The following is a 12,752-nucleotide window of genomic DNA, read 5'->3' as shown; positions in this document are numbered from 1 at the left end:
GAAACAGAGGGCAGCAAATGCCACAGTAACAGAACAAATGGCTTAAGCTGTAATTTATATGCCATGACTTTGCAAACTGTGCCTTAAAAGGGACAGTCACACAGCTCTAAGCTCTATTTTAGAAACAGATCGGTACAGTAACATTTTTTTTCCTCACTTAACTGTAATTTTACCCTTCCTCTCCTTAGAATGGGAGATTTCACAGTAAATGTTGATGCTATCAGGGTATGTTGAACTAGCTGTACCATAATAGAATTTAGCTTTTACTGAAAAGGTAGCTGTTCTATTTTATTATCAAAATTAGATCCTTGCAGACCAGCACCCTGGTTTAAACATGAAGAGAGCCTGTATCATTGGACAATTGCTTGTGAAGTTAAAAGAAAAAAACCCCAAGGTACTGCATTAAGGCACACAGTCCGAGTATATGGTTCAGAATTAACACTGCCAAAAGACAATACATGACATGAGCAAGGCAGTAGGGGTTGGGTAAAAAGTGTGTCTCATCACAAAGCAGGAAATGCTGTTACACTCAGTTCATGAGAACTCAAACATGTTCAGTAGTATCCAAATGCAGCTTTTAGTCATGGAATAAAAATCACAATGTTTTTATGAATGCACTCACCTAAGGACTGGAAGAGATCAGTCATTTTAGGATGATCCCAACAAGTCGTCTGTGTCTCATGACTACGAAGGAACAAAGTAATCAAAGTTTCAGGACACACACATATGCACTTCTAAAGAATACAATCCTTAAGATATTCTGATTTTCTGCATTAAGTGGTAAGAAATCCCTCAGGTCCATTTAAAATGCATGGTCAGTACCACCTAGCTCTTTGATTTTATAATAGCAAAGTTAGTCAGGCAATAGCCCACCCATATTTAGCAATATTTACTTTTGATTCTCACTGCGATGGTAAGAGCTGGGCTCTGACCCTGCAGCTAAGAGGTACACTACTAAGGTAAAATACAAAATTTTCTGTGCTGTAAAACAATAAATACAGTTGTAAAAACAATTTAAAAATAAAAATCTTGAGATTTTATTTCACTCTTCATTGCATATCTGAGCACCTGTATCAGAACACAGACAATGATGTTAAGCTTCACCTGTAACATTTCTTTAACACATAACATGACCATTTAAGTTGGAAGGGACCTTTAAGATCATGCAGGAAGCCTGATCACCATTCACACAGCCAATCAATAAATTTCTTGTTTTAGGGGACATTCTCTACACTACAGTTCACAGGACAGAGATTCAATAGGCAGAATCCCTTAGCCTAGTGTTTAGTATTGATGTTTCACTTTATCAGGGTTTCAAGTAGGCAGCCATAGTGGTCAAAAAATGTATTATGTCAGGTCCACTGAAATATCGAATTCCCTTCCACAAGCTACATTTTACTGGTATTTATCAATATTAAATGCTGGAATGATTGCACATTCTTGTCTTACAAAATATTTATATTTGAATTAGATTTACAAGGTAATTAATCAGAGAAGTCATGTTAAAAGGATCATCGGATTTCCTTTAAAAGGTAATGAAAATTAAATTATGCTAGGTTAGCAAATTTAACAGTAATGCTCAGAGAACACTAAGTATTTCACCCTTGTTTCTATTTAAAATTTGTTAAAATACCCATTTTTGTTTTCTTGCACAGAGGGATACTTGGCTGTAAATAATGACTTTAAAAAGGCCACCTTGGCATTAAACATAGTGAACTGGACCATCATTTGCTATATATAAATGGCTGTACCTCAGTGAGTGCACAGTAATTTATCATCAATGTTTATTTTTTAATCGAGACACCAACCAAGAATGAACCCTTGTATGTTAGGTGGTACAAAAATATTGTATAGAAAGTCCATGCTCCACAGAACTGCAGAGATATGACACATACCATAAGTGAAGGCAAGTTCCTAACAAAGTAAGTGCTGAGGACTCTTTCAGGTATGCATTAGCCTCAAACATAACACAGTGGAAAGAGCATGAAATGGGTCTCTGTACATGGGACATGATCCTCCTTTTGCAGTCCATCCACCAGGATAACCCTTCCAAATTTGAGTCTAGCCTAGGTATTAAGAGACAGCTTCTCCCCATCATCACACTTTACACTCTGCTATGGATCTCATTTGTCTCTCTGGCACTATCACAGCTTTGTGATGTGTTTTTCATGGAATTTCATAGCCAAAAGATGTACTTCCTATTAATACAGTAGGTACAAATCTTATTTTCCCTCTTTGTGATTACTCCCTAGTTGCCGGCTCAACATGACTACATTTAAACAAGACAGATTTATACAATAATCAAAAAAACTTCTATCAGACCTGGACTGACTCTAAAATGCTATAGTAAACTCCCCTCAATTCAGAAGAAAACACTTAAATACATCTTTACATCTGAACATATCTTCCTGAATAGAAGCTTTTACTTAATTTCATTTTGATATCATTATCACATGAATTGCATTCATGTTTCAAATTTCCAGTAGGGTTGTTGAGGCTCTGGTAATGCTAAACTCCAAAGCTAATTCATGCCAGTAAATCAGTGGGTTTGCACTTTTTAGAAAGACACTTCTAGAACAGCACTATGCTTATCTTTGTCCAGAAAAGTAATTTCAAAAACAAGTAGATTGACAATCATTTTCCTGCAAAAGGCACACCAATAAATCATCATGAAGCCAGCAGCATGAAAGACTATTTAGATTTTATGCTTTGCCACGGTAAAAGCCAGTGACTGTCCAGCATTCTCACCCTGGTGTCAAAAGACTGCAGTATATCAAAAAAAGAACATATACAGCTTCAGTAAATACTGAAGTAAACAGGAACAGGAAATACAATATAATAGTTCATACTGCTCAACTTATTTAATTCTCTCAAAACTGCTCTGGAAGCTGCCAAATGTCTGCACTATCATGTTAACAGGATGCTATAAATATCATGTTACCCATTTAGAATTGTTGACTAAACCCACTGCAACCAGCCACAGAAATGAATACAATATGTGATGGGTTTAATAAAGTTTGTTTTAAGGACATGGCTTTAACTCCAATTCCCTAAGAAGCACTTGCAAAAGTCAACTCCAAAACAAACAAAAAAACCCCCCAAAACAACTGGTGATTTTACTCTCAACATTCTAAATGAAAAGGATTTCTTAGGATATTCTGAGGAAAAAAAAGCCTTAATTAAAACACCTTCAAACTTTTATGTTAAAAGTAAAGGTAGGTGGAAATACTGTGACAGAAGCTGTAAATACCTGTATACACAGAAATACATTTCTCTCTATTTTAAATGTTGAAATATCAATGCAAACACTGCATGTAAACTACACGCAATTTAGCTGAGTCAAATCCTGTTTACTGCCTTAGAAATTATGATCTCAAAACTTGTCGTGATCATTGGGATTTTGTTGAATTGCAGCCATTATTTTCCAGTTCCCTGTTTTCTGGCATTAAACATATGGTTCCATGGACAAATATATTTCTGACTAGTGCTGTAAGGATACTCCTGAGAGCTGCAGCAGAAGTTGTTGTTGTTTTTGGTTTTGGTTGTTTGTTTTTTGGTTTTTGGTTTTTTTTTTCCCTTCTTGATTGTTAAAAATATAGAAGAAAAAGTACTTAAATGCTTGGGTAAAACCTTGTCTTATTTTTTATTTTTTTATTTCCCCTCTGGAAATTCACTTCATTACACATTTGCAATACTTAAGTAGGATGTGGGTATAGTTAATTGCAATTTAGATTCCAGCTAGTAAGTAATTTATAAACCCATATGCAATGAATAAGAGCTGATTTTACTAATCAAATTTATCCCTTAAGTTGAGTTTCCAAGAATTAAGAGCAAACAACAGTTTCATTATTGAAATTGTATATCTTAAATACAGAGTTTCAGTGCGGTTTTATCTGAAAGATGAAAATCACTTTAAGGGTGACAACATGCCATACAAAAGTATGCTTTTTTTTCTATTGTGTGTTTACTTAACATGAAGCAGAAAAAGTGAATGAGATATCAAAAACTTCTGTGTCCTGCACTGTAATCTTGTTTCTCCATTTAATGCAATAAATACCTGAACAGCTAAATTTTCTCTTTACAGAAAAACACAGAACATGAAATTTATGCCTAACAAAATAATGACCATAAAATATTTTTTCCTTATTGTTTTATTTGCAAAAGAAATACATTTGTGCCAAACCACATAAAGGCCAATGGGCTTTTAAAACTTATCAGTTTCTATGCCACAAAGAATTTGTGAGAAAGGAAGCCAAGCGAATATCATCTGGTGCAACTGAAAAAAGGCAAGAGAGAATCCCTTCCCATACCCTGAAGTCAGTACTACATGACAGCTGCTAAGTGACTACAGAGGGTGAACATGACTGTGCCAGCCTAATCCCCAAACACCCAGCAACAAAACACGGGCAACAGCCAAGCAATTCTGTCCAAGGATCCCACAGAGAAGAGGAATGGGCCCAGAGCGAATGAATCACCAGCTCAACAGTCTGCTCAGGTCGAGGGAGGCAGCAGCTTCACTGTCAGGGGCAGTGCTGCTACCACCACCAAATATATCCCATGGATACGTTCCATTTAGGCACCAAAGCCAGGCTTCTCTGGACAAAGCCATGGAAAAAATGACACTATTGTAAATTTAATAAGAGCTATAAAGAAATCATCTCACTGAACTTCTGAAAAGATTCAAACCAAGCCGTTTACCAAAAGCATAGAATCCTGCAGAGTCTTCTCTCTCTGTTACAACTACCACGGCACTTCTGTCCCAGGTCACAGTGCTGACTCTGCAAGGAGCACCTTTCCTTGCAAGTACCCTGCTAATGTCAAGAGCTACTCACACAGTGGGATGATATTAGCTTTGATTGAAGGTGAACAACAACTGGGCCCATTATTCATCTCGCTTGCAGATGGCACCAAAAAAAGAATTTTTCAAGGTGTACAGGAGCCCAGGGTACAAGATTTCATTCTGTTTAGTGGGCTGCATAAGAAGGGATTTCTGCTATTACAGACATGAGCTGTTCTACAGGGCAGCAACACAAGTTGTATGAACATATTACATCTTTCCTCATGGTTTAGACAGGGAACTAAAAGCTTTTCACTGAGAAGTGATTTTTTTTGTTCCTATCAAAAGAATGAGATATTCAGAGAAAGAGTCTTCTAAATCCCTTTTGCCAAACTTATGGACCCAATATGAGCCACACAGCAAAACATGCATCCATGAATATATTACCCGACAAAGCAGTGTAACTTAAAAAGTCTAAATGCATTTGTGTAAATTTCACTAACCAAAAACCATGATAACCATGAAATACTCCAAACTACAACCCTCCCACATATTAATGAAGTGCTCTAAATCTTACATGACAACCATTTGCCCTTACAATCTGTTTCTTATCCATTATGTTTGCTGGCAGCTTTCTAATTATAATTGGCAAAGATAATCCATTTTAAAAACACTTCCTGATTGTAAATAAAAAGCTGAGAAACAGCATGTCATTTAACTTATGCTCTAGAAATAAAAGAGCAGTCCTATTGAAATGAATGGGTTAAGTTCAACATCTCCAGGTATTCCAAGATGCTCATGGAGTTGTGAAAAGAATCCATTTTTTCTTTTACAGCTTTTTTGTGCAAGAAAGAAAATTATAAACAGGTTTTGGGTATTTTTTCTCATTTCTTATCATGGACAAGGCCTCTGTTGATAATCACTGGTGAACACCACAAGAAACAGCACTCTGGCATGATGTTAAATACCGTTCTGTTCCTGCAGTCATTTGCACAAAACATTACCCAAAATCAGAATCTTTACTTATCACCCATGAATTGACAGTACTCAGAACTCTGACTTTGCTACTCTTGCCAAATTTCAAATGGCATAACATCTCCACTTTATGTCATGGTGCTTTGTCTAGATACTGCATATTTTCTTGTCCTTTTTTTTTCTTTTTTTAAAGCCCATTAGAAAATACTGCTTTGTGGTGAAGAGGTGGCATAATGCATCAGAAGGGTATTTTACCTTAGAGGTTGTTAGAACAATTTATATGCAGATATTTTGCAATCACTCCAGAGAAATGTGCTACTGCATTTCTTTAATTGAAAATGAAGATGAACACAGGAGCTGGTAATTGAAGAAACTCTCAAATCTTCAAACCTGTATTACCTCCTTCTGTAAATTAGATTTTGTTTTCCCTTCTAAGGGAAACACCTAATACTTATAAAAATGAGATTATGGATACAATTATAATAAGAAAAAAGATTTTTTTTAATCTCTTCTATTATTTCTCCCCTCTTCCCCATACAGGTATAAACCAAATATCAGCAAAGACTTTCTGAAGAGTCTTAAAAATGGAGAAGCAGAAAGCATTTTAGTCCTGTGCCCATAAAGCTGAAAAAAATACAGGAGTTGATAAAATAGGATTTCTAAGATGCTGGTGATGCCAGCTACTTTGAAGGATTACAGAAAAGGCAAGTCAACTATGGAGTTTGGTATTGATCAATTTAATGGTTGCAACAAAAAACTGCTCTCCCTATGTAATGCCCTCCATGAGATTAAACTCACTGAACCCTCTTCTGTATTACCTTTGTGTTTCTTCTGCACAGCACAAATATCTAATAATTTATGGCACTAAAAGGTGCATGGCTGAAGAACACTTAAGGTATAGTTAAAAGAAAAGCAGTGAGAAATGCTAGGGTAATTACACTTTCTGCATATTCATCATGTTTCCCTCATAGATGTTTAATGATCATAGTGTTTCATTTATTATTCTGTTTCTCTTTAGAATATTTTTATTGAAAGCCTATTTAATATAGGCTTTTTTTTTTTCATTTCCTGTTACAGAGGCCAAGGATGTCTTATTTGTATGATGCAAATCGCTATAAATGAACAACAACAGAAATTTGTCCCTATTAAATTTCAAATCTTTACAAACCAACCTAGGAAAAATGTATCCAATGGCAAGTTTGCCAAACTTTTTGTCCAAACCTCACACTTTTATTACCTAAATTGCACTGGTAAATATTGTGCCTTCTTTGTTGGATTCCCTTCCATATGCTCATTAGCTCAATTCAAAAAGTTTGAAAGACTATGTGGGTTCTTTTCCCAGCAGCCCCAAGATTTTACAGAGTAAGTTTTTCATTGAATTTTACTGTGACAGAGAAGGAACAGACTACAGAAATAAAAAATATTCTATAACTATTTTATTCACTTTCTGAATATTTTCCATTTCTCATTCAAGGACACTGACAAAAAGCTACGAAAATGAAGTAAATTTATGAGTTCATGGTTGTCTAAGAAAAGTGTTCTTATTCAGAATTTAAGTAATCTGATTGCAATTAGTATTTATTTCCCTTTCAAAATTAATTTTTGAAAATTCTCATTTTTCTGCCACCAATCATTGCATCATACTTTTATTATCCTTGTTCAGCTATACCATAAAATGAACAACTGGTATCTTAAATCTTCCCTCTGAACATAGAAATCTTCCTGTAAACACAGACAGTTGCTCTCAATGACAAAGTTTTTGAGACTTATTGCAACTGCTCCTTCTACTGATGCTGTACTTTACATCAAAGGCAACTCATTAAAAGACGTTGGTATCATTAAAAAAAAAAAAAAAGAAAGAAAATTAAGTGTCCTAGCTCTTCTTTCTATATAAAAAGCCATCACTAAATCTTATTGACTGTTCTCTTGAATTGTCTTACTCATGTAATCATTCAAACAAGTAAGTTTTTCATGTCAGTATTGTTTTTCCCTCTTCTTTAAATTGTGTCTGAAATTAAGTAACAGGCAAAGATTTAAAAGGGTATTTAAAGTCAAGAGTACTCTCCAGCCAGATCATAACAAAGCAAATGAAGTTCAGAATCAGCTATTTTCTGCTTTATCTTCCACAACCCTCTGATTTATCTAGGGGCTGCTGAAAATGATGTTTAGATCAGTAAGCAATAAAAAATGTAGGAAACTGCAAAGGTCCGTCTGCTTTCTAGACACTGAAGCTACTGAAATACTCAAGTTTTTTTTTTTAAAAAACAAATCCTACTAGTTACATAAACCATCATTCTTTTTTAAGACACAAGAATCAAGACAATGCTGTAGCAGCATGTATCATGTTGAAAGTAGGGAAAGATTACTGGAAAAGTCTTATTTGAGATGCAGTAGTTAATTCTGTTGACTTCATTAAAGCCATCCTGAAAATAAAACAGTGGTCTCTGCTACTATAAAGATGTCAACCCTACACTTCTTCCCCCCTACAAAACTTGTCAAAGACCATTAAAAACAATTTCTAAGAGATGCTGAGGTTTGATTCTGGTCCCCAGCTTCATTCCACAGTCTAGCTCCAGGGCCACCAACACACGGGAGCAAGGTCACTTTGCCACCAACTGGTGTGCTTGAAGGATTGCACCTAGTGCACACACTGGAAAGATTTTCTTCTGAACCAGCAATGAAAAAAAATTTCAAAAACTGAACTTTTGTTGAGGTAGGGTAAGAAAGAGGCTCAGAAACACACAAGAATGTATTAGATAAGAAAAAAAAGATATACATATGAAATATTCAAGTTTAAAATCTTTGCTTTGCTCAGCACAGATCAGAAGTTATGGCTTAGGTTGTTCCATCTGTTCCTATCTCTGTTCCCCAACTTTGAATGAGCTGGTGAGCTCCACAGAACCCTCGGAGGCAAACTCATGCCTACAACTCCAGCTATTGACTCTGATAAGGGAGAACAGCAACATGAATCTTTCAACACCCACTAAGGACATACCCACAAGAAAAAATGTCAGGTTTAGAAGAGTATTCATCTTGCTTTCTGTAGTTTGCCACCTCAGCATTTTCCTTGAATTACTGCTGCAGTTGTAAGCATTTTAACAACACTTCTGCCTGAGTCTGAGCAGTGAGTGTGCCTCCACATCCAACTTCTGCCCTCTCTTCTTCCATTGGGAGGGAGGCATCAACCTCTTCTCCAGTATGTCACAGTTTTGCTGCCTCTTGCAAAACTTCTGAGCAGAAGCACAAATGCTTTTATAGAGAATTCAAGGATGTTCATAGCAGGTTTTTTGATTTTTCTAGTTACCTCTTCAAAGAAATTAATCCTGATATGACAGCTTAAAAACAACTCAAGAATGCTAACAGGTTTGATTTGACAGATTTATTGCTACCTGCTTTTCAAAGCTCTCAAGTACCTGTAAATTGTTTGAAGAATAAAATGTGTCTCTCAGAGTTATGAGTAATTTGCAATAGTAAAAATCCTCACTCACATTCTTTTAAAATGAACTATCTTCAGGTCCAATTCACAGTCATCCTACAGACTTAAAAATCCTACTCTTTCCCCAAACCCAAACTGATAACATTTTAAACACAGATTTCCTTCTGAAAATGAATTACTGAAATGAAATTTCCTTCTGAAATGAATTACTCTGGGCCTTGTTTATACATTCTACCTTCTTAAAATTTCATTTATCTTTCTACTACAGTCCTGTCCTTCTCTCAAAGCTGCAATATTTGACCTTAAAAGTACAGGAAAACAAAATAAACACTGATAGAGTAAGAAAAGCAAATTTAGGGATTGCTATTTGTAGAATACATCAAGATCTCCACACCTCTGTAACTTAGGTATTCCTTATTATTTTCAAAGTAAGTATATCAACCATTCCACTTGGTAATCAAGATATTTGAAAAATTTTTATAAATATTAATATCAGAGTAAAATTTACCTTAATATCAATCATTATAAAAACTTCCATAAAGTACAAAAGATTACAAAAGGACAGTCAAGGCGCACCTGTTTCCAAAGGAATTTTGCACAAAATGATGAATGGGCTCAATAGATATTAATAACTACTGTACCACTCTAGGTTATGAACTTTTTAATTTTAAATACATTATTTATTCAGTTGTTTTTCCCTCTACACTTTATACTCTGAATGAGCCACACACACAAGAACAAGTCCAGTTTGAACACTGACAGTGTATTACACTGGAGTGCCTCTGCTGTTTCTTATGAGAGTGAGGTTTTTAATTAGGGTTTGTCAGTGACTTATTTTTACATATTTCTAAATTAAGCAGCAAACAAAGCAATAAACATGACTTTATAGTATAGGCAGCTTAACACTACATAGAGAAACTCTCAATAGAATTTCTGGCAACTACTTAGTACCTGTGTTATTCAACCTTAGTACCTAGGTTATGGTAATAGGACCCTCTGTTATACTTAAGAAAAAAGGAATCAAGGCAAACTTACTTGATGTAATAGGGCACTTTGTTATGTGAAACAGATCTCTGCCACGGAAACTGTACTGAGGCTGAGGAAATAAAAAGAAGGTTGTTATTAGAAAGTACCTGTCATATTAAAATAAATCTGACTATCTTTCAGTTATTTTACAACTAATATGGTTATAATAAATTAAATAGAAACAATTAATATTTCCCAGACTACTTTCAGTAATTAGAAAAGCAGCAGAAGAAAATTATGGCAATCTATCAGGATGATTACAGGCATCTATTTGATGCCATGCTGGAAAGAAAACAAATGTGATGATTCTACTTCAAAGAAGGATGACAAATTCTAAGCAAGCAAGCTACCCATTTAGGGAAGCTGCAGACACTTGTTTTCCTACCTCTATAGGATTATTATCAGTTTATGCTTTTAAAATAAATTATTCCTAGTATAAATAAGGTTCTGCAGAAGAAGAAGGAGAAATATCAACCTTGTTTGTATTAGTCACAACTCTTAGTTCCTATTTGCAATTTAAATTAATATTAACACTGTATGGCCAAAAAAAACACCCCAATTCAAACCTGTCTTAGCATTCTTTGCTAAAGAACTGCAATCTTTGCAGAATTTATCAGATATCATCCACAGTATCAAGAAGCCTCCTGCACACTGAGTTGAAAAAGGCATGAAGTCATAAATGACACTGCAGCTCTACTGATCTGAAGATCCCAAGTGATAAAAGGTAAAAAGTGTTCAGGCCAACAGGACTGTTTGCGCTCAACTTAAAAATAGCTATTTACTGAAAAAACATAGGTACACATACCAGAAATAGTGGACTAGTGTCTTGGTAATTAGGGGTTTAGCATGGAAGAGACTCCTTGCACTATATTCCCAGTGGGAGCAGAGATTGAAAGAACAGGCCGGAGTAAGTGATCACCACAACGAGATGAATTTACACTGCACACACGTCAGCGCTTCTGACACAGAGCGCCCACCCTCAGGTCCTAACATCCCCATTTAGAACCCTGGTAAAATGAGACAGCTTTGATCTACACTGGATCTCAAGTAATTAAACTCTTGATTAATGTAATTTTCTGCAACCTTGGCCCACTTTAGGATTCATCCCTCTCTGGGGGGAAAAAAAAAATCCACTTGAAAGTAACTCTCTCCTCTTCCCTGAAGACCTCTCAAAAGTGCAGTGAAGCCTTACAAGCTGTCTAAGCCCCATAGGCTGTTGCAGCTACAGACAGAGATAGGTCTTGCCCTGCGACCAGCTGGCTGGTGCCCAAGGGTCTCGTGGCTGTGACCTCTTCCTAAACCACACAAAATATCATGGTTTATAGTTTAAGAAATATTCATGTACTGAAAGACAGATTAAATAGGAAGAATATTTGGGAAGTTACAGGAATAAAGTAAACTACTTTCCTTACTGAAAAAAAAACCCCTAGAAAATTCCATCTGTATTTGAAGAAGATAACATTTGCAATAAAGACGTAGGTAAAGAAAAAACACAGTAAAGGGTAAATTTTCAAACAGACGTAGCTTGCCAGAAAGCTTAGGGCTTCATAAATCTGAAAAAAAGTAAAATCAACCTGATAGGTGAAGGTGACCGTCAGCTTTAGAGTTTCATTCTCTAGTGTTGCAATTTGGCACCTATGGTGGCTCCCGTGACATCCTGTTCACATGAATTATGCCAGCTAAGTAAGAATTTGCTGAACTACAATTTATTTGCTATGACAGATATAGATATTCTGCATTGACAAATATGAACTAAACAATGTAATCAATTAAATTACTAATTATTATGGAACATGTAATATTCTATTTATTTGGGAACAACCTTTGTGAAACTCTCTGCTGTATAAAAGTCTGGAAAATGAGATTACCATTCTCTTTTAAATATCACTGATGAAAATTGAACATAGTAGTTATCAACTTGGTATTCACTAGAAGGCCTGCAGATATTAGTATGGCTGAGAGATGCTTTGAGCAGGCCTCTGGAGACATAAGCTGTTTGTTAGGGAACACGTGGAATCAGGGCTCTGTGGATATTCATGGATTCATCTTAGAAAGCATACAAGAAACATAACAGAGAATAGTGGATCAGTCAGCCTTGGAAAATAAATTAATTACAGAAAAACCAAGTTATTATTTCTAAAGGCAGGAGGCAGCAAAAGCAATCTTTTTGCAAAGAATATTGGATTACAAGGGTTCTTCACCTTTATCTGCGTTAGGAATGTGTAAAATTTCCTGATCAGTAACTAACTTGCAAAGTGCTTACCTTCCATCTCAAAAGCACTGAAAAACAAATCAACCAAATTCTGCCTCCCAATGAAGGGAGGGGACAAATAGCTCAGCAAAAAGAGGAATTGTAGATTGCAGTGGCCTAATAACACTGCTTTACCACAGACTCCTAATGCAGAACATTTTACAAAGGGATAATACATTGTTTGGTAGTTCTTCAAAAATATTTTGAAGCCCTTTCATAGTGACGGTCTGCATGAACCCACGCAATTGGTGCTCCAAGAAGTCAAACACTAGTATCAAATGCTGCAC

General features: G+C 35.7%; 1 protein-coding gene across 5 annotated transcripts in view; it reads right to left on the bottom strand.

Moving 5' to 3' along the window:
- Positions 1-12,752, bottom strand: part of UTRN (utrophin) — a 343,691-nt gene that overhangs the window by 58,780 nt on the left and 272,159 nt on the right. For all 5 annotated transcript variants that reach the window (XM_063390324.1, XM_063390322.1, XM_063390325.1 and 2 more), the window contains 2 exons: positions 10,224-10,284; positions 623-684 (listed from right to left, as the gene is read on the bottom strand). In XM_063390324.1, coding sequence (XP_063246394.1) covers positions 623-684; positions 10,224-10,284 — 123 coding nt within the window. The remainder of the gene's footprint in view (positions 1-622; positions 685-10,223; positions 10,285-12,752) is intronic.

The sequence above is a fragment of the Prinia subflava genome, chromosome 2 (genome assembly GCF_021018805.1).
Source record: "Prinia subflava isolate CZ2003 ecotype Zambia chromosome 2, Cam_Psub_1.2, whole genome shotgun sequence".
Taxonomy (NCBI): domain Eukaryota; kingdom Metazoa; phylum Chordata; class Aves; order Passeriformes; family Cisticolidae; genus Prinia; species Prinia subflava.
The sequence above is the reverse complement of the archived record's forward strand: the minus strand, read 5'-3'. Positions and strand labels throughout refer to the sequence as shown.